This window comes from Colletotrichum fioriniae (genome assembly GCF_027942845.1).
Source record: "Colletotrichum fioriniae strain IMI 355084 chromosome Unknown scaffold_8, whole genome shotgun sequence".
Classification (NCBI taxonomy): domain Eukaryota; kingdom Fungi; phylum Ascomycota; class Sordariomycetes; order Glomerellales; family Glomerellaceae; genus Colletotrichum; species Colletotrichum fioriniae.
Window position 1 is genome coordinate 638736 of NW_027076844.1, and position 25734 is coordinate 664469.

The 25734-nt window shown below is 54.0% G+C and overlaps 5 protein-coding genes across 5 annotated transcripts; 2 read left to right on the plus strand and 3 right to left on the minus strand.

The window, feature by feature from the left end:
- Positions 1 to 694: 694 nt before the first annotated feature.
- PHM7 (phosphate metabolism protein 7) lies at positions 695 to 3466 on the minus strand (the record flags this gene model as incomplete). Its single annotated transcript, XM_065757878.1, has 4 exons — positions 695 to 1515; positions 1567 to 2544; positions 2579 to 3204; positions 3258 to 3466. 4 exons carry the CDS (start codon positions 3464 to 3466, stop codon positions 695 to 697), a joined length of 2634 nt encoding a protein of 877 aa, XP_065613401.1.
- Positions 3467 to 8650: 5184 nt separating this feature from the next.
- N0V96_006988 (uncharacterized protein) lies at positions 8651 to 10219 on the plus strand (the record flags this gene model as incomplete). The annotated part of the gene is made up of 1 exon (XM_053192457.2): positions 8651 to 10219. The coding sequence occupies one exon, from the start codon at positions 8651 to 8653 to the stop codon at positions 10217 to 10219; it is 1569 nt and encodes a 522-aa protein (XP_053050221.2).
- A 2074-nt stretch (positions 10220 to 12293) lies between these two features.
- On the plus strand, positions 12294 to 15503 carry N0V96_006989 (uncharacterized protein; the record flags this gene model as incomplete). The annotated part of the gene is made up of 1 exon (XM_065757879.1): positions 12294 to 15503. One exon carries the CDS (start codon positions 12294 to 12296, stop codon positions 15501 to 15503), a length of 3210 nt encoding a protein of 1069 aa, XP_065613402.1.
- Positions 15504 to 16491: 988 nt separating this feature from the next.
- Positions 16492 to 18442, minus strand: N0V96_006990 (uncharacterized protein; the record flags this gene model as incomplete). Its single annotated transcript, XM_053192459.2, has 3 exons — positions 16492 to 17670; positions 17726 to 18309; positions 18403 to 18442. The coding sequence occupies 3 exons, from the start codon at positions 18440 to 18442 to the stop codon at positions 16492 to 16494; spliced, it is 1803 nt and encodes a 600-aa protein (XP_053050223.1).
- A 5250-nt stretch (positions 18443 to 23692) lies between these two features.
- Positions 23693 to 25148, minus strand: WSC4 (Cell wall integrity and stress response component 4; the record flags this gene model as incomplete). The annotated part of the gene is made up of 3 exons (XM_065757880.1): positions 23693 to 24256; positions 24624 to 24922; positions 25055 to 25148. The coding sequence occupies 3 exons, from the start codon at positions 25146 to 25148 to the stop codon at positions 23693 to 23695; spliced, it is 957 nt and encodes a 318-aa protein (XP_065613403.1).
- Between the last annotated feature and the right edge of the window lie 586 nt (positions 25149 to 25734).

Consider the following 25734-nt stretch of genomic DNA (forward strand, 5'->3'; position numbering starts at 1 on the left):
TATTCTTGCTAAAAGTATGCAAAAAAGCGAGGATTGTCAGACGAGGAAAAAGTGACCCGTGAAGAAAAGGTCATGCGTGAGAATATTGAGGCGCGAAAGCTTCACGTTGGTGATGCGAGAACAAAGGTGTGAAGTAAAGTAGGCAGACAGATTGGCTCTCAGAAGTTGAAGTTGAGAATATTCGGGAGGATATCCCTCTGGGTTGCCTGAATGATCGTGCAGCCTCGCCTGCGAGGCTTCGATGCGGCAATGATTCACACCCTGCTCCTTCCTCGAGGCAACCACGACTGAGCTAACACGCGGCTGCTCTTCTGAGCAAGAAGCGGTTCAACGCACAGATGCTCCTCCTGGCAAAAAATATTGTCATGAACATATTGTTCGTCTCTGTTACATGCATCTAATTGCCTCATTACTTAGTCAATGCCGTGCGATCATGGGACTTGTCAAGGATATATGACAGATTTGGCCATGGGCGCATTCACATGAGAGCCGTGACCTGTATTTATATCCCCAATCTCAATTATGGTACGTAAGTTCACTCGCAAGGTAGGCGGAGGAAGACGAGTGGGATAATAAAATTCTCATTTGTGACTACATAAAAAAGGCCAATACCGAATAGGCATCGGAATTATTAGAGAGAGCTCATACTCCCGAGGGTATCAATGGTATACAAGTGACAGGTAAAGCATGAGCTTTAGTAGTAAATCTTCTCGTCCCAGATGGGAGGTCTCGCACCCTCAGAATCCCAAACAAGCTTGTTCTTCTCATCCAACGTGCAGCCCTCATCGGTGATGGGGATAATCTTGCTTGTCTGCGCAATCTCGTACTTCGAAACACCGGCAGCATCCTCGGGAATCCAAAGAAGAGGAGGCAGGCTAGAGACCGAAGGTGGGTAGTAGGCGTTATCCTGAATGTTGCCAGGGTACATCTCGTCAATTTGTGTGGAGTCGTGGGGCACGAGGTTGCGAAGGTGGAGATAGTCGGCAAAGATCCATGGCTTGAGGAATCGGGTAACAATGTTGCCGCCCTTCTCAACAACGTTCTCGTCACCTCCAGGGGCGAACTTCTTGATGTTAGGAATCTTCTTCATGAAGTTGCTCGAATCGCCGTTCTGCTCCTCTGAGACGCCTCTGCCAGAATCCTTGCGGTCGATACCCTCAATGTCGGCAGCCAGTGACTCTTCCTCGACCTGCAGAGATCTGGGAAGAGTGTACAAGAGAGGGTCCAAGACACTGTTCAGGGTGAGGTGGAAGAGAATGGAGAAGATAAAGAAGACGATCATGAGGACAAGGGGTCCAAATGCCTTCGACACGGAAAACAAACCCACAAGGCAGATCTCTGCCAAGTAGACACCGGCAAAGAGCTGCTTGAGGGCGCGAGGATACAGGAGACCCTTAGTGTCAATCTTGGTGTCCGTAACGAACAGAATGTTGTAACGGTAAGAAAGATAGAACAAGCCGATGCCAAGGGTAGAGAAGAAAAGCATCAGAGGGGCAATAAGAGCGTAGGTGATGCCTAGCTAAAGTTAGCAAGGAAATCAGGACTGAGTTGTATGGATGAGCTTACTGATGACGGCAATGGTGGTGTAAACAGGAAGCACGCTTCCCCACGAGATGGCGGCAAGAGTGGACCACTTGTTGTACAAAGCTCTGGGCGTGTTGGTAAGGAACTTCAGGATGGCCACGAAGATGGCAAACGCGACCACCTGAGTCAGAACGCCAGTGGCGAGGGTAATGCCTTGGAGAATGAAGTAGCTGACGTAGAAGCTGGAGGACTTGGGAATCGCCGTGGACAGGGTGCTGAAAATGGAGCCCGGGTTTTCGGAGATTGCCTGGATGGTCGCCACAGCAGATGAGGAGACAGTCGTAATAAGAAAGACCTGAATGAGCTGGAACCAGTAGTACGCGTTCTGGGTGAACAACTCGACGCGGGAATTGGAAGGCTCGCCAGAGAGCTTAGCGCAAAGACGCATAATAACCGGCACCAACGACATGAGGACGGCCAAAGCCACACTGGGGAGAAGGCCAGAAACGACACCCATGATGACGTCAGGAATCTTGTCGAGCCACGTGAGGAAGGAAACCTTCTTGAGGTACGAGACTTGGGAGATAATTCCAACCACTGTGACGGGAATTGCCCAGAAGATGATGAGTGCGCTGATGAAGGCAATGACGGCATAGCGACGGACAACGCGCTGCCACCAAGAGACTCTGAGAGACTTCCAGATAACCTCAGTAGGCTGGATACCGATGTACTTGGGCGTCATCTGAAGAGCTTGGTGATGAGTGGTAACCTGGTAAGCGGCCTGGGCGTCGGATTGGGTGTAGAACTCTGCGAACACAGCCGGGATCTTCTTGGCCTTTCCAGCACGGTAATCTGCTTGAGTGGCATCGACGGCGGGAATAAGACGCTGAAGTTCGGAACGGCACCATTCAATGGTATCAACCTTCTTTCCAACGAGACCCAAAAGGCCAAGGCGGTGGGTAGGGCGCTTCTTCTGGGGGATCCAACGAGCAGCAGCATCGGAAGCACCAGCCTCGGTGTCTTGAGCCGAGGGGGTCTTCTCAGGGAGCACCACCCTTCTTGGCAGCCTTGAGACGAGCGGCGTTTGCCAACTTGATGAGCTTCACCTGGGCCTTTTCGAGCTTCATGGCGACCTTGTCGCGCTCCTCAACGAGGTCATCCAACTTCTCAGTATCGCCAGTAATCCAAACTCTCTTGATCGAATCGCTGAAGAGCTTCTTGAACTTGGCTTCGTCAAGATACGCGTCGGGGACCGATACAAAAAGGACGGTGCGAGACGAGATGCGCTTAGAGTAGGTGGGCGAGAGCAGGAAAGCCTGACGCAGGTTGATGTAGAAGATGCACTCGCGCATGATCATGTACATGACGAAGCCATAAAATAGCCAGCCAATCAGAGCATGTGCGTACAGACGATTGAGTCCAGAGGAGGAAGCGACGTCGATGTTGCTGTAGGTCAAGATATCGAGCTCCTTGGCGGAACCTCCGCCGGTGGCATTGACGGGGAAGAGGACTGGCCATGTCATGACAAGGCCGACCAGGCAGATGGTGGCACAGATGCGAAGGAATCGAAGGAAGAGATAAGAATCGAGAGACTGGTGCTTGAGGGCGTAGACATCGGGAATCTTCCAAAAGTGACTAAACCAGTTGAACAAGCCACTAGGGAGGCTTGGTGATCGCTCGCTGTGGAAAAGTTAGGATGTGAGACTCAGAAAGACACAAGAAATTCCACATACCTCTCACGCAAGCTGCCAAGATAGGTTCTCGGGGCATAGAATCGCCTTTGGCTGCGACGGAGGATCAAGAAGATGACGAGGTAGACGCCGGCAATGGGAGCGCAGACGGCTAGAGTACTGACGAGGCCAGAAATGGTGCTGCCCGAGGTATCGTCGAGAGCCTCGCCGCGGTTGGACTGGCCACCTTCGGCATCGCCAAGACCTGACATGATGGCGTCTAGGCGAATTGAGACGCCTGGTGGTCGGTACGGTTGTTGGTGTTTGAGTGTGTGCTGGGACAAAGTTGAGTCGAGAGAGAAGACGCGAGGTCGAATACGGTGGGGGTCCCTGGGGCCAAGTCGGGTATTAAGCAGGGAACCTAAAGGGTATCGAGGCTCGTGTGCGGTCGTGGAGAGGAGACTCAGACAGACGAAGGGCCGTGGACACTGGACTGGAGTCTGAACCTGAACGGTGGGCGGGAAGAGAAAAGAAGGTCAAGGAACAGGGGGTTAAAAAGAAGCAGTGGAAGGGGGAAGGGTGGGGGATAATATGTGTGGTGCGCGTTGTTGAAAAACCGGGAGTTGGGAAATGAGACGATGGGTTCGTAGCTTGTCAGGATGCTGGGATGGGCCAGGCCGAGCGTCGATCAGTTACACAAGCGACGAGGTGCCCAGAGCTCTGAGGTAACTGATTGCGCGCTGGTGAGGTGAGGTAGTGCGGTGCGCTTGCGGGCGGTGGTTTGCTTTGGTCTAGACTTTTTGGTGCGGCCTGCTGCTGCTTTGGATATTTGGTGCAAAAGCTGCAAAGGGGGTACGTCGAACCGTAAGAGAAGCAGAAGAAGCAAATAGTGACGTGACTGAGGTGTCGGTAAAGTGTTGGTAGCTGGGGGGGAAATTGGGCGCGTCTCCCAATGTCTCAGTTCGTTGCGCTGAAAGGAGGTGACGCCACAAGACAGCACTAGGGGCAAAGTTAGTCTCTCTTTCGTGCCCCCTTCTATTGCCTATGATTGCTATTGTTGCTGTCACGACTGTTGCGCCAGCTTAAGTCGAGTCTAGTGTAGCTAGAACGATGGGATGGAGATGGGGGGAGTAGGTAGGGCGTGGAGAGTTTCTGGGGGATGAGAGCAGGAATTGTCGATCGAGCCGAGGGAGCTTACCTTTGATGAAGCGATGAAGGGCTGCAGGCAGGAAGGAGGTCGGTCACGACGCAATAGCAAGTAGATCTTGGTGGAGAATGATGGGCAGACCGACAGATGGATGGAGTCGTAGGATAAAGTCTGTGGCAGGAAGGGATCCACGAGTCGTAATGCCTCTTCACTATCGAATGTCTGCAGTCCGATGTCTCTCTATCTGGACAATGCAATCAAGAAGCTTGGGATGAATAATAATACCCTTGGTCAGATGAGGGGTCTTCGTCGTCCCTTATTCTTTTTTACAAAGGGTCCTCTCTCCTCTCAAACAGGCCCTCTCGCCGACCAGGAAGGAGGCACATACGGTACTGTGTAGACACGAAGAGTGAGAGGGAGGCCACCGATAGATTCAAATTGAGACCCCCAGTTCGGCGTGGCCTAGAACGGGTTGTCACCCATTCCACGCTGGTGCGCCGCTGGTGCACGACACACACCAGCTGAAGACAGCTCCGCTGGGCCCCTCCTCCTGTCCACAGTCAGCAGTGAAGACCAACTAGGTACTGCTTGTTCATGCAATCGAGTAAAGCCTCACCTCACATGCAAAGATTGCTACCTCACTGTGCCGGAACAGATCGTGTTGGTGGCGCGGGCAAGGGGAAACGAGGCGCGGAGGTGGTGTGTTCCAGGTTAAGCTGTCGGCAGAGCCACCGTCCCAATGGACGCTGGACGCGCCGCAGGGTTGGCATAGGTAAAGATAGCTAGCAAAATGCCAGCCAATGCCAACTATGACGCAGATACGCAGCGCCAATCCAACTCGACCAAGCCCGTGCAACTTGCAAGTGCATTGTCTTCTGAGAGTGTAGGACTGCAGGTAAAGAAAAGTACTGCACCGCTGCGTAAGTGTGGTAAGAAACATGGAAGCCCCTTCATGCAAACAGGGGCTAGCTCAATGTGAATGTGCCATTTTGGAGGCAGGAAGAGGTCAAGTCAACCTGCAAACCTGCACCTTCCCAAGTTCTGGGCCCCCACTTCTAAAGGTATCTCAAAGTTGGACATGGAAAGTTGGATCCCCTGGCAACTTCCTGGTGTCGATGCGCCTGCCATCCTGGGAACGGCAGCGCACCTACCACCAGGTGGATCCCTTTACAGCGTATCGACAATTCCTGGCCACTCGAGGTGAAGTGGGTCGGCTGAACGCTGCATGCGACGCTTCTTGATTGGCTGACGTGTTTCTAACTGGAAACCTCCTTCACGATTCAACGATGCCGTTGCCGGTTTGTGGGCACTGCTGAATCTTTTTTGCTTCCTTTTGGATTAAATCCTTTTTTTTTTTTTTTTTTTCTTAGGCTATCTTGGGTATTCTACGGATATCTGTACCCATCTCGAGGAAGGTTTGTCGGTCCAGATTGCCGTCTAGTAGCAAAAGTCTACGAAGTGCGAGAACATAGTTTTTGGTCTTGGCTCCCTCTTGTCTGCACTTTCCCTCGGTGACCTCCAGAGGCTCAGACACCATCAAGGTCCGTTCATTCTGACGCACCCAAACATCCGTCGCTTGTCTTGAGATGCGTTCATCTCTTCGACTACCTACCGGTATGGCATGGTCTTCACTCTAGTTCTCACAAGTCGCATTTGCTTTTTTCTCGTCAACCGACCTGCCCTGATTCACGCGGTTCACTACCCGGAAACACCGCGGTCCACGGTCCACAGTCCACCAGCCCTGCCACCCGCCGGCAGCGTTGCAGCCAACAAACGAAACCCCCCCGGCAGACACCTAAAATGCGCTGGCTGAGATTCCCGGTTTTCACCACTTAAAATCTCGACTTTTATCCTTCCCGCTGCAGGGCTCGTCGCAGTTTTGCAGGGTCTCCGGTCAATCGCTGTGGGCGGTACCACATCAAACCCCATCAAACTGGCCTTCAGACGGCCAACTCTTGAATATTCGGACCTCCATCCTATCATCCTCCACGGCATCTTCCCCGACCACCGCCAATTCTGCCTCGAATGTTCTTGGGCCCTTCCAACGTTTGAAGCCTTTTTTACCCGGCGACGCGGCGAGCGGCACGAGTAACGGCAGCCACCCGGCACCAAACCTACCGAGTGACATCAACGTGCTTGTCTTGGCTTCTTCGGCCGAGTGAGCCCAATTCCACCTGCCCACTGACGCAATCCCCCTCATGATTGTCCATGCTATCGACAAGCTACGCACAATCCAGCATCCACTTCCGCGCGGCTCTTGCGCATCCCGTTCGAAAACGTCGATAACATGACAACCCTCAAGATACCCCAGAGAAGGCGGTTTACACACCGGCTGGCTGGGCAGCCCTTCGTAGGCGTCATCGAAAATGCCATGCCCGTTTGGACTTTGGCATTCGTGCACCTCCAAATCGCTATAGCCCTGGAACCAACGCATCGGTGGTCTTGGAAGTCGGGGCAGCGAGACGAAGGATGAATGATGGGATCTGTGCCACTTACCATCTCCCGAGTCTCGACGAATGCTGCCAATTTCCTGCTCTGGAACGCTTCGCTGGATGCCCACCCATGTTTTCTACCCTAGCGCCGATGGTCGCCCACCCCAAACCACTTCCGGACGTCCTATCAACTTGCATCGGCGCTACTCTACCAGAAAATCTCAAATCCTCCACAGTTTGACACTCGTACCCATGCTACCATTGACAGACCATCTTCTCTAGGACCCCTGCTCGGCTGACGAAGGAAATTGTGTCTCCGGGAGAAACGCACACGGTGGACCAGTGGCCAGCCGAGCCCATGGCCAGTAAGCCACGACTGCACCAGAGACAAAGCCACGCCGCCTGAGAATCAAGACAATCCATCAGCCACTGCTGTTATATCTACGTATTACAGTACCTATACTCTGTGCAACACTTGACGACAGTAGCCGCCCGTGGCCCTCCCAACACGGCCTACCGTCGGTCACACCGTTTCGAGACATCTTTATTTGTTTCCAGCGTTGCGCGCCAAACGGCTGAGGACGCGCATCCTGGAATGACACGAAGCCGATGACAGGTAGGCAATGTCACCAGCAATGCGGCATCGTCCCTGGCCGAAGAGTGATCAGCCCGATCAGGGCAATCTGCAGTCCTCAGCATCATCTGCATGTTTACAACTCATCAGCCTGCATAGCTGGACATTGCTGCACCTCTTGCAGATTCGCCGTCTTATGCTTCCCACGTGCGCACCCGCAAGCTGACCGGCCGCATTTCGACCGGCCCAGGCCCCCATACCGCACTCGACCCCTTCATCAAACATCCCGGACGACTTCGCCTCAATTCCGGACCTCTCCGTTGAGAAATGAGAAACGCGAACCTAGGCGGCCGTTCTAAACTCTATTTGAAGGCTCCGTTCGGGACTATGCCCGTTGAACAGCGATTGGTGATGCTGCTTAGCAGCAGCAAAGCACACTTGCCGACGACCGAACGAGACGAACTTCAGCCTGGTTTTTAGACTCATGACCACGCTTAGAGCCGGTCCAGCTAGTGCCAACTGAAAGAAGCTATTCAGAGGCCGTGGACTGCACATGGCTTTTCAGTCCCGATCCCATCGACACTTTCAGATGTGTGGTCTGATATGGAAAACGCTTCTCTATATTGCTTAAGTGACAAGGCTTGTCTTCCTGGAGCAAAGGCATATATGCCTAGCTACTGAATTGTCAAGTATGCACGTGCCTATGGGTGCCAACATCTGGGCAACGCGATCCGCAAGACGATGGCCACGTTGCTTCAAGATGGCATTGTTCCGGTGTTGTTGCCTGGATTTTCACCTAAGTCGGTCAAGGCTTTATGGTTCACTTTTTCAACTCTTATTGCTTACCCTTGCACAGACATCGTAGACAAGTGACGATCTTGTGACAAAGGAAGGATGCCGCCTTCCCCTAGAAAGGAGGAAGATAAAGGCTTTCGTCTCAGACAAAACATCACTTCCATCCTTCGACAATGAATGAAAGTCGCATTCATATGCCAAGAATGGGAGCTGTTATTGTTCCCGACTTAAATCAACCTCAATGCCATGCGCATCTATTGTTTGCCTGGTCAATGTTGAGGTCGACATTAGAGACCTTGTAATAATCTCTTTGTTCTAGGATTGCCATCAGGTGCCATCACCATGAAATTCCCATCCCTTCAAATCAATAGCAATGATAAACAGACCTTGCCTCAAAGATGATCTTTGCCAGCATCGTCGTCTTGTTCAACCTTTAATCTCACCTGCTGGCTTCCCTACTGCGTACTGGAGATTCTTTTAGGATTTACGCTCGCCCATACTTCTCAGCATGTCTTCCTTTCCAGCCACCGGAACACCCCCTCAAGCTCGCCTACCAAAGACACCATATGCCGACGCCTACCAGTCGCGTTACATTGAGGAGATTTTATGCCTAGGCGGTGGCAATGAAGACGCTCCCCATGGTGCATATGCCGGGTTGGATACCGAACTTCTGCGTCACGTCAACTGCGGCTATCTTTCAACACATGGACACGCGCCTACGCTGCTCGCCCTCAAGCAACATGCGCAAGCGCTGACTATCCTGATTGCCCAGCTTGCGCCGACATCGCAGTACGCAGAAGTTGACAATGAAAATAACAACAACGAGGGCCGCATCCAAAAGTCGTTTAGAGACAACGAGGCCTTTGACTGGCTCAACGACTTACAGAAAGGATACACAAACAACGATGAGTGGCACAACAAGCCCCTGACCGATCTCATGAACCTGGTCCAGCACGAGTCGGACACCCAGGGCATCGTCCACCACTGCCCTCTCCACGAATACAACGAAGATAAGGAGAAGCGAACCAAGCCTCGCCCCTACGCCACGCACACCGCCCTGGCCTCCCACGCAAACGAGTGTCTCGAGATGCTGGACCACGAGTACGGCGCCACGGGCGGCCTCCTCTCCCTCCTCCCGACTAACGAGGACCGCGACTCGGACGAGATGGCCGCCGTACGCAACAGCCTCCTGGGCCAGTGGCTCCTCTACACTCAGCACCTCGTGGCGCGCATGCACGACCTCGAGCTCGGCTACGCCAACGCGCTCGACGTCACCGCGGGCGAGGCCGCCGTGCCGATGCAGATGCTCTCGAGGATGGGACCGGACGCCGCTTCGGGCCGCGAGGTGGCGTATCCGCAGGACAAATGGATCCTCGCGAACGCGGGCGACGACGTCTTTGACTTTTTGCACCGCGTGTTGGACAGGCAGGAGGCGCAGATTGAGCAGAAGAGGGAGGTTTGGACGGCGAACGGGACGTACGGCGAGCGCATGTGGAACGAGCAGCGCGGCGGGGATCTCTACGCTCGCGGGCTGGTGTTTTACGACGTCACGACACGGTATTACAGGCTCGCGGGCAAGGGAAGCAAGAGCACCATCTTTGTCCTGCCGGCGCACGGGGAGCACCCTGCGGTGCAGCAGACACGGCGGCTGGAGGTGACGCCGACGGTGGTGTCGGTGGTGACGCCGACGTGGCCGGCGCGCGTGTCGGACTGGGAGAGCAAGTACAAGAGCCAGCTGGACGAGGCGACGCGGATGGAGATTCAGAATCACCGGTTGACGGATGCGGGCGAGGCGATGAAGGAGCACAACGAGTTCCTGGCGACGGAGCTCGATAAGGCGCGGTTCATGAATGAGCAGTTTGAAAAGTATTATGGGCGGTCTGAGGTGGCGGAGGGGCCGAGGCTGTTGGAGAGGGCGGTGTCTATTTTGCAGAGGGACGTCAAGGATAAGACGGATGAGATTGAGGGACTGTTGAATATGGTGAGGGAGGTGAGGGATAAGTTGCCGAATCAGTATGCGGGGTTGTTTGCTGAGTTGTTGGAGTTGAGTGAGGAGGCAGAGGGGGGTTACGGCTGATGCGGGTGGTGAGGCGGTTGAGGAGGATGAGGTTTGAGTGATGGTTGGGTGGCGGAGTGTGTAGATGATTCAGGGACGGGGTTGTACAGGTGTGAGGTTTGATAGATGATTTTTTCTTGGACAGAGGGGGCTAGTGGTGATGCAAAGGCCGAGGACGGTGTAACTCATATGACAAGACAATCTGCCGTTTACTACACGACTGAGACACCCTCTTTTGAATCAGGTAGGTAAGGTATCATACTTGAGGTCTGATCCATCTCAAGCTGACCATAGGAGATTGGATTTTGGAAAAGATCACCCTTTGAGAGTGTCTTTCTATGTAATCACATTGTATCACTACTTGCCTTCTTGTCTTCATCATTGACTCATTGGGCTACCTTACTTGTAGTATGTTATCAAATGAACATAGGTTAGACATGAAAGCTCAGCTTCAAGAGAATCAGTGGTGATGGTGATATTAAAGGAAGACAGTTAGATATAAAATCTCTGGATATAATGACACGCAAATCATGATTTCACCTAGTTGGGTGTCTAGGTGACGCGGAGTCAGAACCGAGATGTAAGAGTCGCGCAGTCTGGAGGCTGGAGGTTGGACGGAGATGTCTTTTGTTTCCGCGGTGGTGTAGCTTCAAATGAGTTACCTTAGCCTGGTTGATGAGGCAATGTAAGACAAATGGTCGCACGTAAGGGGACCCTTGCATGATTCATACAACCACTATCTCGCATTGTCACGTTGAACATGTGATTGATGAAGGTTTTCCACCCGGACTCGAGTGACCATATCGCTCATTGTTTTGGGTAGTAGGTACGTATGCTGGAAGTAACAATAGTTCCATCGAGCATCAAGGGAAAGGTTCAAACACACATTTGAGAGATAAAACTGTCCGTCGGCCATTCGCGAATCACCGATGGCCCCCCCGTCGAACAAAGAACGGCAGCAGGGATGTACAATGCATCTAGTACTGATCAGGGATGGCGCACATCAGTCAGCAGGGGTCCGCCGTAGCCGAGACCCATCCCACCGAGCGGGGCGTTGCCCCAGACGACAGTCTGACAGTTTGCGCTGCCGCCGCCAAAACAAAACGCTCCAAAGCTTGGAAACACTCACATTCGCACTCACCCACGCACCCAGCGCACTTCCTACTTGCAGGCAACCCTTGACCGGTCTAGCATCCTCGATCGGGGCCGACCTGCCCGCGGGTTCCTCATGATGCCATACCGCGGACACTAATTGGCCCATCTGCCTATCATCCATCGGTGCTAAGCCTGCGGCGCAGATTGAAGACTTGGTTCTAGGCTTTCTGACCAGCCCCTCTTCTCCCGATCATCCTTGGCTTTCGGATTTCCCAAGTGCGCGCGGCCCCTTTGATAGACTTTCGGCGACTCGCCTCTCTGCCTTTCAGCCTTCGTCTCCCTCCCACCGGTGAACCGGTGCCAGTTGAACCCGCCGCGGTGCGCCGCCAAAACGACCCCTCCTCCGTTGCCCCCCTGCACATCGAAACCCGTTCGATTTGTTGACATCTTGCTTTTTGGTTCCCCTTCTCCCTAGTGTACAGAAACCTACCCTTGTCAAACTGCATCTGCACACCTGCACCAGGCCACCCCCCAACCCCTCGATTTGCTCGTCATCCAGATTAATTCCCATCGCCCTTGTCCGGGGTGTTTGTCTTTCTCCATCTCTGATCATCCTGACCCAGCTCTGGCCTCCTCTTTCCCGCATGCCCCGTGCTTTTCCTCCTCTATTCTTTCCTTGCCTATCACTTTTTTTCCGTTTGTCGACGTATTCCTCAAGGCCCATTTTCCGACCCGGCTAGCTAGTTGAGAGTGTCGAAGCGAGCAGGAGTGGCCAACGAAGAAGAAAAGAGGGAATGCCAGTCTACTGAGAAACAATTCGTTCTAGAGCCTGGACCTCTTCTCGACTTCACATCGCATCATCACCAGAAGGACAACGACGATCAAATAGACTGCGCAGAAGAGAGGGGGCCAAAGAACATGAATTGACCACCGCTCAGCGGTTGGCGCATACATTTACACAAAAACCGGACCGCAAACGACAATTCTTTACGGAACGATCATGACCACAGTGGCCGGCCGGCGGGCCTCGTCGGGGCCAGAAGCAGCTATCCGCAAGACGACGACCTTTGCCGCCGCCGTGCTGCTCTTTACTTCCCTGGTCTCCGCGCAACAGACGTTCCCATACGTTCCGACGACAATCTTGCTCTCCTCCGCCTTGCCGGGATCATCAGGCAATAACAGCAACCACGGTCTCGCATACATCTTCCACCAGGGTAGTTCCGGCGTCGAGCTCCTGTCGGTAAACGCCTCGGCTACCGTTGACGGCCCCGCAAGCCTGCAGACGATATCGACGAGCTTGCCGTTCCTCGACGATGCGACCAAGACGACGGCTTTCCTCCCCACGATGGCGGACAATGGGACCATTGTGGTTCAGGCGGGGGATTGCAAAACGGCGGAGGGCTACGATATCTGGACATATACTCCAGGAGCGGCGGCAGGGTCTTCGGGATCCTGGTACAAGACGGCGGCGGCACTACCTAGCAGCGCGGACTCGGACGCAGGTCCGTATGCTCTCGGTGCAGGTATCAGCTTCTCGTCGACCCTCGCGCCGAGCATGTCCGAGCCCGTGCTGTATTCATTCGGCGGCATGTGTCTGGCGCCGACGACGGACGAATCTACGTGGCAAGGAAATGGGACATATACGAAATCCATGTTGAGAGTGGCCCCTTCAGACTCTGTGGCTTCGGGGTACTCCGCCAGCTTCATCTCTGGCAAGGGTCCCGCCTACGCTGAGGCGGGCTTCTCCTTCACGCCCCTGAGCCCGTCAATCTCAAACCGGTCCGGCATCGTCACGCAACAGAACCGCTACGTCTTACTCGGCGGCCACACCCAGCAGGCCTTTATCAACATGAGCTCCGCCGCCATCTGGAACCTACCAGAGGAGTCGTGGAACTTTGCGACAGTCAGCGCCACGCGCGTCGGAAGCAGCGAGCTCGCGGTCAAGGACGTCGAGAAGCGCGCGGGGACGGAGGTGGAGAGTCGGTCCGGGCACACGGCGGTGCTGAATGAAGATGGGACCGCGCTCATCATCTTGGGCGGCTGGGTTGGCAGTGTGTCTCAAGCTGCTTCCCCGCAGCTTGCGCTTCTCAAGATGGGTGACACGTATGGAGACTGGACATGGTCGATCCCATCCCAACAACCGGATGGTGGAATTTACGGCCATGGGGCAGCGATTTTGCCTGGCAATGTCATGATGGTTTACGGAGGATACGAAATCGCGACTTCAGGATCCAAGGCGAAGAGACAGTCAAGCGGGACCGGGCTCAGATTTCTGAACATGACTTCCATGGCATGGAGCTCGAGCTACACAAACCCAAATCATGCGACCTCGTCGAGTGGGTCCGATAGCTCCACCGGAAACGACAATATCAAGAAGATTGGACTGGGTGTCGGCCTCGGCGTCGGGCTTGCTGCTATTCTTGGCGCCTTTTTGGTTTACTATTGTTATAAGAGACATTTGAGGAAGAAGAAGGAGATGAGGGAGGAGACGATGCGCTCTCTAGCGCAAGATGCGACGCGATTCCTGCATCCAGAGGACGACATGATGGAGCGGGATGGCGGATCGGCCTACCCCTGGACGAGCCATTCTTGGTATACGGGAGGTCACGATCCTTACGAGACGATCGACAGATCGCTCGGCTACGAATCGCTAAGAACAGGCCATGGCCCGGGCAATAACCAAGGTGTTTATCAACAACCGCCCGGTCTACTCATTCCGCGCAAACCGATACCTCGCGCGGCAAGAGGCGCATACCAACCAGCGGCGAACCTTACTACTCCAGGTCACATCCACCCGATCTACGAAGCAGATGAAGATGACACCGAGCACGCCAACAGAAGAAAGGACCAGGAGCCCGCGACGCCTACCACGCCGGGGCACGCCGACCCGTTCATGACGCCGACGGGTTCCGTCCCGATCTTGACCCCAGGCAACCGCAACTCCATGACTCCCAGTCCGGAGGCCCTCCTGCGGCGCAATACGGAGGTGCAAGACTGGCAGTCGGATATTGACGCCACGGAAGCCCTCTTGGCTCGGATGCCATCCCGCCGCAACAGCCGCGTCTCTCCGACACGGCGCGCGTCGATGCGTTCGGCGCGTTCTATGGCTGATGACGAGCGGACGGCCAGCAACGTCTCCGAGTCGGCGCGGAGCGCTATCAGCGTTCCCACGCGCTCAGCATCTGCGAGACGAAATAGCACAGGCCCGAACAACCTGACCATCATTACCGATAACCGGGTAGGCACCTCTTCGTCGTCAAGCAGTAGCGGACACACATACTCCACCGCCAAGACAACCTTCAACGCCTTACAAGCTGAGGGCCCCTCACTGCTTCTCCAGGGCCAGCGGCTGCGCAATGAGCACGACGACGACGAAGAAGACTTTGTACACATCCCCAGCAGTCCCAGCAAGCACAAGCCCCGCCGGTCACTCGGGTGGCTCGGCAGCCTCCGGCGCGTCTTCAGCAGCGGCGTCAACAACAACTCGTCAGACTCGAGCGACCACGAGAGCCCACGGCGGTTATCCCTCGACCAAGTCAGCTCGGACTACGAGCCGCGGTTGGTCGGCCTATCCGGGATCGGCGGCGCCGAGCTCCTGCGCAGGAAGCAGGGCCGGCACGACTGGGACATTGACCAGAAGTCGCTCGACGAGTGGGATATCGAAAAGGCGATTGAGCAGCGGCTGGTGCAGGTCATGTTCACGGTGCCCAAGGAGCGGCTGCGGGTCGTCAACGCCGAGATTGAAAAGGAGGAGGAGGCGATCCTCGTGGACCCGGACAAAGACGAAATGGAGGGGCTCGACGGGTCGCATGCGGATCTGGAGAAGAGGGCCCTCGAGGAGGAATATAGGGATAAAGGCAAGGGCAAGGAGATTGCTCTTGAGCACGATGACGAAGAAGACTTGGGATCCCGTAGTAGGGGCGTGTTTGCGCGGAGACCCGAGTCGCCGAGCACGGGGTCGCCGGTGCGCGGACGGAGGTTATTACACCTGCCACCGCCAAAGGATGACTCTGGGGGTGGTGGTTCTTCTCATGATGGTCATGATCACGATCACCCGCTGCCGAGCCGGGAAGACTCTGCGGAGCCCCGGCCGTCGCTGACGCTGCGCACGGCCGAGGTTGTTAGCGTGGCGCGGCCGCGGACGAGGGTGCTCAAGATGGTGGAGAGCTTTGAGTCGCGGAGCAGGGAGACCAGTCCGTCGCTCGGCTAGGTGCCGGGCGATGATGATGATGATGATGATATCAAAGGACGTGGGCATCTTTCCCTGTTTGACTCGTTTTCTGCCGTTGGACCTGCTACTGCTGCATTGGCGGAGTCTAGGTCTGGTTCTTCCAGTGTCTGATTAGAGGCGCCAAAAGGGTTTTGGTCTGTTGGTCTTGAATCAGTCGTTGCCTTTGCCTGTTTCCCCCCTCCTGGTCTAAAGCGTTATCTGGAGTTTTTTTTCGAGGCGTTTTGGTTTTTTACTGGATATCAATCAACCCGCCGTTCGTTCCAAGGAATCTAGGAGAGAGAGAGAGGGGGGCCCCCCGGTCATCGGACCTGTGTATGTGTGCGTATGTGTGAAATGGGAAAAGGGGGGAACAACAATGTATGTATACATGGAAATATCTGGGAGTCTTTGGCCTTTTTTCCCGTTCGGCGTGACGGGTGATTTGATCTTGAGGGGGGGGACACACAAATCATGGGAAATTTATTGGAGGCGAGGCAAATTTTGTGTATCTTGTGTTTAGTTTACAAACAGCGAATGTGAAAGCGTATCTCCTGTCGCTTCTGTCACAAACCAAATCGACTTTTTGATCTTGCATGGAGAAAATTGGGCAAGCGTGTGATGTACGTTTACAATACAACGAGTACCTTAGTCGACGAGCATCACGGCAGAGATATAATGACCAAATTGATAGCGTCAGGACCATTCAAGAGCATTTGTAAATCTGTGTGTTCATTCCCACCTAGCTAAATGATGTGGTATCTCGTTAAGGAAAACAAAAAAAAAAAAACGCCGATTTTTCCTATGCATGGCTTGCCACCTTGAAATCCTCCCCCCAAAAATGGCCAAACGAACCCTTCAACCTCATAGTCATGAAAGGGTTTCAGCAGTTTCTCTTAGACCGCTGGCTATTATCCAACATATAGTGTAAACTGTCGCCATCCGTAGACTTTTGTTCAAGAAAAAAATAATCTTATATACATGGCTCGGCCTAAAAGGCCTGACCAGGCCCCGGCTGTTGCTCGTGAGTCTGATTTCCGTACGGGTGATTGGCATGCGGTGGTTGTTGGTTGCCAAACGCCTGGTTTTGGTATGCCTGCTGCTGAAGGGCGGGATGTCCGTAGGCGCCGTTCATCGGCGATCCAAGGACGGGACTCTCTGGCATGATGGAGGCGGCTGCTGGGCTTTGTGGTGGTCCCCAGAGCGCTTCTCCGACTCTTTGCTGCGTCAAGTCGCGGGGACCTGCGACACCCAGATTTGCTGGTGCTGCCGGCCCCGTTCTCCCCCATTCGCCATTGCTAGGCCCTGAGTGTGCCGGGTGCACTGGCGTCATGCCTGTCTGCTGCTGGAAGCTCTGGTCCTGGTACGGCGAGATTGGCGACATGGGCGACAAGGGGGACACCGGGCGCGCGGGACGGCGTGGTGGAGACATCTGCGAAGGGTTCGGTTGAGCGTGGGCGATAAGGCTGTCGCTCTCATTACCAGGGCGCTGGGGTCGTGGAGGCGGTCGGGAGGGTTGCAGATATGTGCTGCGGCGGAATTCGGTTGCGATTGGAAGGTGATCGGTGCTCTTGACACCGGCGGGATGGTACGCCGTGTCTCCTCCCTTGTCGAGGTCGTCCATATCAAGGCTGGCTGCGGTCTTGTAGCTGGGGTCCTCGTGGCGGCGCTTAACACCGCAGAGCAGCCAGCGCATACCACGACCAAAGGCCTTGACAAAATCCCAGAGGTTGAGAGCGTCTCCGACAGCCTTGAGACCCATCCATCCACCAGCGGGGGCGGTGTGCACGTTTTCGCGGAGGGGAGCGTGGCTATCTCGAGAGTCTGCGGACGGGTAGTATGTGGTTTTGGCGCCTGGAACGTAAGGGGCGTAAGGGAAAGCCCAGAGATGGAGGAGGGCGAACAGGGCCATTTCGAAACACAGCAGCAGAGCAGGAATGCCGACTTTGATGTCCGGGTAGGCGAGGACTTTGTTCGGGTGGACAAGGTCGAGCGTTGAGGTGGCGAGGGAAATGCAGGTGACCTGCCAGAAAGAGAAGAAGACCACAAGCTTAATGGCAAGGACCTTGAGGAAGGGTGAGTGCTCCTTAAGGGGTTCTCTCATCTGGACGTAAAACTGAATGACGGAGTACATGGCAATAGTGACAGCCACACAGTTGATCGAGATGACCTGTTTCTGTTAGTCAAGGCATCCGCATGGCTTAAGGGGGCGAAGAAGAGCATACCCAGATGTGAGCAAAGACTGGGTTATTGGAGCTCTCGCAGTAACGGTGGAAGTATTGCGTAACGACGGCCGTGACAGTCATGGCGACGCGGATAAAGACGTAGTGATATACACCAATCCAGATGACGTTGAACCATGTCAAGCCGCTTTTGGGCGTGCGCCAGGGTCCCCGCTGTCCTCCACAGCACTTTGCAAACCAATCGAGAGGCCAGACCCAAGGCTTGATGGGGTAGAGATTGCGGAAGTAGTCCTTCTGGGTATGGACATCTGGGGCGAGGTAGTGGCACATGAGCGAGAAGAAGGATGCGATGGCGAAAGCCTCGTAGCAGTCGCTCATGAGCTGGAAGTAGACCGCGTGCCAGTAGTACCAGAGTTGAAGAAAGGAGGAGGCGGCGTAGACGGGGACCATGAAGAGAATGCGGATGATCTGACGCTGCTCGCGAGGCTTGGTGTAGTTGATGGAGTGCATGAAGACGAGGTAGAAGGAGAGGCATATTGCGATGATGGTGCAGGAGCCGGCGATGATTAGGGCGAGGTCGTGGAAGGTCAGGGGACCAGCGATGAGGATTTCGGAGCCCGGGAGAACTTAGGAGAGAGAAGAGGGCGTGTTAGCTTTCTTGCACGATGCCAATGGCTCACGAGATTTGGGTTAGGGGTTTTCAGGGTCGAGTGACATACTCCTCAGCTCCTCGAGCGTTGAATTACACGTTAAATTCATGGCGACGACAACTCAGCACCGTGCCGAGGATGACCTCCGGAGTACGGGGTATCGTGTACGGAACGGAAGGCCCGGAGAGTACGGCAGCGCGGTATGGGAAGAATACAAGCGGCGTGGAACGGAGCAGACGATGACGATGTCGGTGTGGATGAGGGCGGTGGGTTGGGGTTTAACGGTTGTGCCAAGACTGGTGCGCTGCAGGAACAGAGCGGGTGCCGGTCTTGGCAGAGCTTGGTCGCCTCGTGGCTCTGGACTGCGTTCGGGGCGGGTCGCGTGGTCGCAAACGGGTTCGAAGAGGAGAGAAAAAAAGGTCGGTTTTCGAATTTAAGACGACGGAGTCTTATTCCGGGATAACTTGCTCGTTATAATTCTACCGGTTTAAAGTGACCTTCTCCCTTCAATTCGCGCCGTGTCTCTCCCTCTGAGACGAGTATGTTTGTGGGTTTCTGTGGGTGCTAGAGGATCGTGGTCGAGTGGTTCAAAGGGGATGTCTTTCCCCAGTCCGCGCCCAGTAATGTAGTCGCACGTCGATCCTCCTCTTGCCAGATTCCACAAAAATATTAACGATCCGTCGCGCAATTACAGCTGGGGGTTTTCCTTTTCGTCGATGGTCTGGGTTCGGGGTATCGTGTCGGTTTTCGTTATCGGGAGTGTGACGTTGAATAAAATACAGTGTGGTATGAAGAAGGTAGTTGGGCCAATCGATGGAGGATTCCCGCGGCCAAGAAACAGAAAAAAAAAAAAGCAAGGTAGAATCAGAAGAGTAGACAGACGCGCACCAAGGAGACGGCCGTTGTGGTGAAGGGTTTGGAAGGAGGGAAGAAGAATGACGAAAGCGCAAACTTGGAGGAGGGGGGGAAATTGGCGAGAGACATACAAACCCGTCACTCAGGACTCAGGAGGTAAGCAAGCAACGGGCACCTGCTTCCTTCCTCCAGCTGTGGGAGGTACCTACTCCGTAACTTGGTAAGGGACCAGGGGTTCCGGGTACCTCGAGGTGCATTACCTAAGGTAAGGTGTGGGTGCTAAGGCAATGGAAAGAGTCCGGGGCCGTTGGCCAAGTGGCTGAGTGCCAAGGGTCGACGACGGAGCGGACGCGCTAAGATTACAGGGCCGCTGACGACGGCGGCATCCAGTCAGCAGCGAGATCCCTCCCGCCTCCGGGACAACGCAGCGCCGCCCTTCAGGGGTTTCCCCTTCACATGGCCCTCTTCGTCTCGACTTTTGGGCTGCTCAGCCGTACCAAGTACGCAGTACGCAGTCCGTGGCGCGTGTGGAACAGCATCATTGTTCAAATCCACCTCACCAAAACTCCATTGTCCAACATCGGATGCTCAATGCAAAAGAGCGTCACTGCCTTGCTGTGCTCAGTGCCGATTACCGAAGACATCTATTTGCAGCATCGTTTGGCATCGTTTGCCTTACCTAAGGTAACATCTACGCCACACTTTTGACGTAGCGAATTCAACATTTTCAGAGTATCCATCCGTACGTCGTATGGGCAAATGTGAACGCGTCACTCGTACGGGGCAATCTCATTACCATCTCTTATTTCAATCTTTTTTTTCTCTCTCCCCGTACGGAGCACTGCGACGGGCTATGAACAGGGATCCAATGCCAAACAGCCGGGCTCCCTCCCCTGGGCCCCTTCCTCAAATCTTGTCCCTCCCGCGCGGCGTTTTAGAATTTGGAAACGAAGGAGAGCAGATTAAAAAAAATAAAAAATAAAAAAAAAAAAGATTCAATCCCTACTTATTAGGCGACCTAAGACTCGAAGGCTTGAGCGAATAGCACAACAAGACCGACTCTCACTGGCTCTTTAAATTCCCGATATGACCTCCGCGGGATGGGATGTGCAGCGGGTGCGCACGCACAGCGGCACGATGGATTTCGCCCGCCATGCACTGATGATGCAGGGACTCGATCAACCTCGAGCACACTCGTTCAACGTCATTCTTTTCGTCCCAGCAATGCTTCTCGTCTCCTGCACAGCAAAACTCTCTCTCTCCGTCCCTCTCGCCGCCGCCAGGCGGCTGATCAAACACACGGCCCATCGCAATGAGACGAACACCGGACGGACTGACAGATGCGACGTCACAGGCCTCCCAAAGAAACGGGGGGAAACCCGATGCACGAAAAAAAGAGACTTCATATTTTCCACTACTCCGTGTTTACAGGCTACGTAAAATCATCATCGCGAATTCTGCCTCACTCCATACTATGTATTAATTACCGCGGCTCCGGGACCACGACGACGAGGCAGAAAAAGTCAATGCCATTGTGCCAAGCCCGCCCCCCCCAATGTTCCATTTTTTCGTTCCTGGAGACGCGACGACATCCCACTTTCCGCACATCCGCCGTACGGATAACCCGATACAAGTTACCATCTCAAAAAAGCTCTCTGTTCTTGCCTATCAGAAAGAGGCTATTCCCACCTCGTCAGCCACAATTGAGGCGTGGTCGTCGTATACCATACAGCCCTGGTCGACATTACCGTGGTTCTCAGTCCCAGGCTTATCTCGTTTTGGCATTGGCTCTCCTTTCTATCAAAATTACGAGTCAAACCAACTTTATCTGTTCGTATTACTCGTATACAGAGAACCGACCACGTATTTCCTGTCACCAAACCTCCCCAGTCTCTTCTTCATAGGTAACATGAGGTACCCAACTATCCGTGCAGACACACAACAAACGCAGGCTGCCATTCATCATTCATGTGTTGTTGTTCATTATCCTTTGTTTGCTTCGGTATGTATTCCCCCTTCCACTCTTACCTTGCCCATTTTCAATGTCTCTCACTCCCGAAACTCAATTTCAGGTGACTTTGTACCACCAACCTAAAACGCCCCCATCTCCAACAACAATCTCATTACTGTTCAGCCCCAAATGACTTTCCCCCCGTTCCCCCGTCATCTAGGTAGTTTTGTTTCGAAACATGCAGCCTTCCATCAATCCATCGATCCATCAATCAATCCCTCGCTCCCATGGTCGCTCGATGGAAGTATGCTTATCCCACTTAAACACGGACGCCTCAAAGCCGCCATCAAATACTCGGAGCAGTCCAAACACATTGTACTCGATTTCTCATCGTGAAATAGGGGGTCACGGAGGTGAGGGGGAGGAATAGTGCCACTATCGACGCCTCTTCTTCTTGGAAGCTCATCCCACCAAGGAACGCGTCCGATCAGTAGGAGACTAAAAGCTCCTAGTGCAGCCAATCCGCTCCAAATCCTGCATAGCTACTACCTATGTATGTATTTTGCGCATGACGCCAGTCCGTCCGCACTCGATTGAGCTTCATCTCAAACCTCCGATCCGAAATACTAGGAAAAGGGGGAAGATCTACGGTACTGAGGAACCAAGCTTTAACAACTTGACAGCAAGGCAAACCCACACAAAAACAACACATGGATCAATCAGATATGATTGAGATACTCAACTTGCCCAAGTCTCATCCCATTCTACAAGTTGCGGCTTGTGACGAAGAAAGCAGACGAAGGACGGACTTTGCCATCACCAATTCCGTCGGGGGTCAGCATAGCTCAGGCATGTGAAATGTATACCCACAATCTCCGAATCAATCACAACCCATCCATTCTCCATTCATTATAAGGTACCATACATCCCGAATCCAGATAATCAGATCATATCCACCCCGAAAAATCCGCTCCGCCTCGCGTTCAAATAAGACGCTAAGCTTTTCCGCAAAACACCCACCTAAAATCTAATGAAACAGCACCTAGGTAAACCATCTAATCACCTACACTACACCAATCGTGCCCAAAATCTGATTGCCGCCAAATTACCAATGACATCAACACACATACGCACAAACAAAACCCAACATGACAATTGACGCAAGAGATTTTATTCATGAAGGCTATGGAATTTCCAGAGCACCTAGCCCACCCCACATCCAAAAAGTTGCGATCGACAGCGCCCTGCTTCCGTCCGTCCCCCTCGGCCGTGGCCTATCCGTACCTCTTCCGACCCTCCATCTTCTTGCCTCTCTATAACACACTAACGACGGAGTACACAACTCGAAGTTTTCAGGTTTCCTTACAACGCACAAACAGAAATCCTCCCACCAACCTTGTCCTCCAACAGCAACGCTTTCTACGCGAACAATCACTAGCAGTAAAGAGTCTGAATCCCTGTGCCCTGTGCCCATTCGTGCCCATCAATGATTCATCCACCGTTGCAACGTCCACCCCCGTACTCCCGTATCCGATACGCACACGAGTCCCCGAGCCTTTTTCCTTGCCGGCCCCGGTCCGACCCAGCGAGAAGGACTCTTGGAGGGCGCCCAAGACAGCGGCGTCTGATTCCACGCGACAGTCGTGATTATCACATACTCATTGTACATCATATGGCGAAGACATGCATCATTTGTACGCGTTCGATTGTTATTATGATTGTCGCAACTAGCTATAGAACTTTTCTTTCGCTCCAGTGACCATCGTGCACAGTCTGCTGTTCGGTCGCCCAAGACATCCAGTGACAGGCTACACAGCCTGTAACCTCGACGTGAGGCCTCCATCTTGGGCTCAGCTTGACCAGCTTCGTGCAACCTCCGCAGTCCCGGGACATTCTATTACGTGTCGTGGATGCATCGTCACCCACAAGTTTGTGCTCATTGGAAAGAGGAACGGTGCCAAAATTGCTACCATTTGTAACCAATCTCATCGTCCATCCGTCGTCGACTTGTCCAAATCGTTTCGCTGCCGGCTCATGGCCCGCTCGTGTATGTACAAATGCCGCCGTCGTTATACCATAAGAATCGTAGCCCGACTCTCGTACCGGGAAAGAAGGGCTCTTCGTCTATGATCGCTTGGCTCGGCCTTGCAACGAAACCCGCCGATGTTGAGGTCCGCTTCTGGGCTGTGGACAATTCCCAAATCGCCAGTCGAAAGGGGAGGTAGAGAATTGAAATTATGGCAGCCAACGTCCTCTGCGTTCGTGTTGCCCATGTGATGTGTTCGTGTTCGTGCTCAGTGGCCTGATGCCCATAATGTACTGCGGCGGATGTCGATCCTGGCTGATCAACCTTATCACGCCTGGTGTGGCCGCGAGGGCCCCCCTATCCGGAATCCTTCTATGCAGGGTCGTGAAATGAATGGAAACGCCGTCCTGGTATCTCAAAAACGCAATGCGAAGACCGAAAATTGGTACCTGGACCGAATTCGTGTACGTCGTGAACGAGTGCATGGCATCTCGTTGTCTTGGTCCGCCCGATCGTTCCATCTACTTTCAAGTGTCAGGATCCGGGTTGGTCGCCCGCAAGACCGGTTGGTGAACTTTGCGGGAGTAATCTTGGTCGTCGCGTAGGGTGTTAATACTCTCTGCACTCTTGTTATGCACATAGAGACCTCTCGGGAGAGGGTCTAGGCGTGGGTCGTGAGCGAGAAGGCGGCTTCGGCGATGGTCGCTTGAGGCATCGGGATCCCATCGTCCTCCATCAACAGTGACAACCATTTCGGGGTTTCGTGGCGAGCCGGTCATACCAGCAGAACTACCACGGTGGCTGGGCTCGTCGTACTTGTCGTTCTCGTTCTGTTGTTGTCTCCGACGTCTGAAGAACAAGAAGAGTCCCAGTCCTGCGATGGCCACGACCGCGGCAATGACACCGACCACGATTCCAACAACAGCACCGGTGGTAGGTCCATTTGACGATGATTGGTTGCCGGGCGTCAGTTCGGAGGCACCTGTTGCTCCCTCGGTGCCCGTGGCAGTCGGCGTGACGAAGATGGTTCTCACGGTTCCGTCGGCTGTCACCGTTTGAACTGTCGATCTCGGTTTGCTGCTACTCGAGGTCTAAATTCTCAGTCAGCGTTTGCTTGTGTCAGTGACACACCCCCTCATTTGTCAAATGCAGGTTTACGGGCACGGCATGTTGTTGGGACTTTTTAGAGCATACAGATGTTGTTGACGTAGTCGTCGTTTCCGGATCGGGCGTGACTGTGTTCTGAATTGTCTCAGTTTTTACTGTTGTGATGACTTGTACGGTTGTTGCAGGCGGGGCCGGAGGGGCCTGGTTTCCAGACGATTAAGCCAAGGCATCACACGTGGTGGAGGTGAGACGATGGAGTCTGGGGATGAGGTTCGGGATCGTGTAGGGAATGTAGATCACGCAGAATCACGCACGCAATTCACGATACATGGCTGAGGGGATTGTACTCACTTGTGTAGTAGTGCTGGCTGCTGCCTTGGACGACGACGAGCTGTCACCTCCGCTGCCGGCGGTGCTGGTAGGAGTCTTCGCCAGCGTCAGGTATCCGTAGTAGTTGGGTCTTGAGCCGCAGTGCTCGATATCGTAGCCGGGACAGATATCGTTGCATTTGTCGCTCACTTCGGCTTCGCTGGACGCGGCCGGCGCGACATCAGAGCACCAGCAGGACTGCCACTGGACAATGGCAAAGGCGTAGTTCTTGTCTCGACAGAAGTCGGTGCATAGTCCGTTCGTCTGCCATGTGCTGAGATCTATTACAGAGATGAGTTAGCCATTGTATGCAAGGGTAGGGGAAGGCAAAGGCAGAGCTGGCCGAGGATGTTGAAAGTCTCAAATCAAGTAGCTTTGCCGTATCATGTCTCCACGGGGATGTTCCTACGTACTTGCGCTCATGGATGCCGTGTTCGTACTAGAGCAGAGGTTCTGCGTCAATTGTCGAGGCATAAGAATTTCGGGTTCTGGCGCAGCCTGTGCCATTGTCGCCCATGATGATAGCGCCAAGGCAAAGATGCCCAAGCATCTCGTCGTTCGTTCGGTGAAAGTCATGATAGATCCGTCTCGATAGACAATTGTACTGAGTGATTTTCAGTCAGTATAGACGTTCGGGATTGAGGGGAAAGAAGTGGTTTTAGGTTCACAAAATAACCTCGGGACCAATGGCTGGGCTTCTTAGGATTCTGGACTTACACTTGCTGGAGTCAGACGGTCACGGGGCTGACATCTGACGTCTGGATCGATCGGTGGGCGGTGGGAGGAAAGGTTAAAAGGTGCTCCCAAAGGTAAGATGCTGTGCCTGTCCTACACGACCACGCAGGCAAGCGGGAGACCGCAGGAGTCGTTAACAAGAACCTTGACTGTCGTCCGCAGCTGGTCCGAATCTCGAGAATCGATTGTCGTTGCTTGGAACTGGAAGGGTGAAGGCCGCAAAATAGGTGCCGACTCGAACGAGGTTGAGGCCGGGAGGTGGGAGGAAGAGAATGGGAAGGCAAGTAGGCCGGACCGTGGCGTTTGGTACAAGATTTGTTGGCGCCAGGTGTGGATGGGGAAAGAGGGCGAGAGGGTT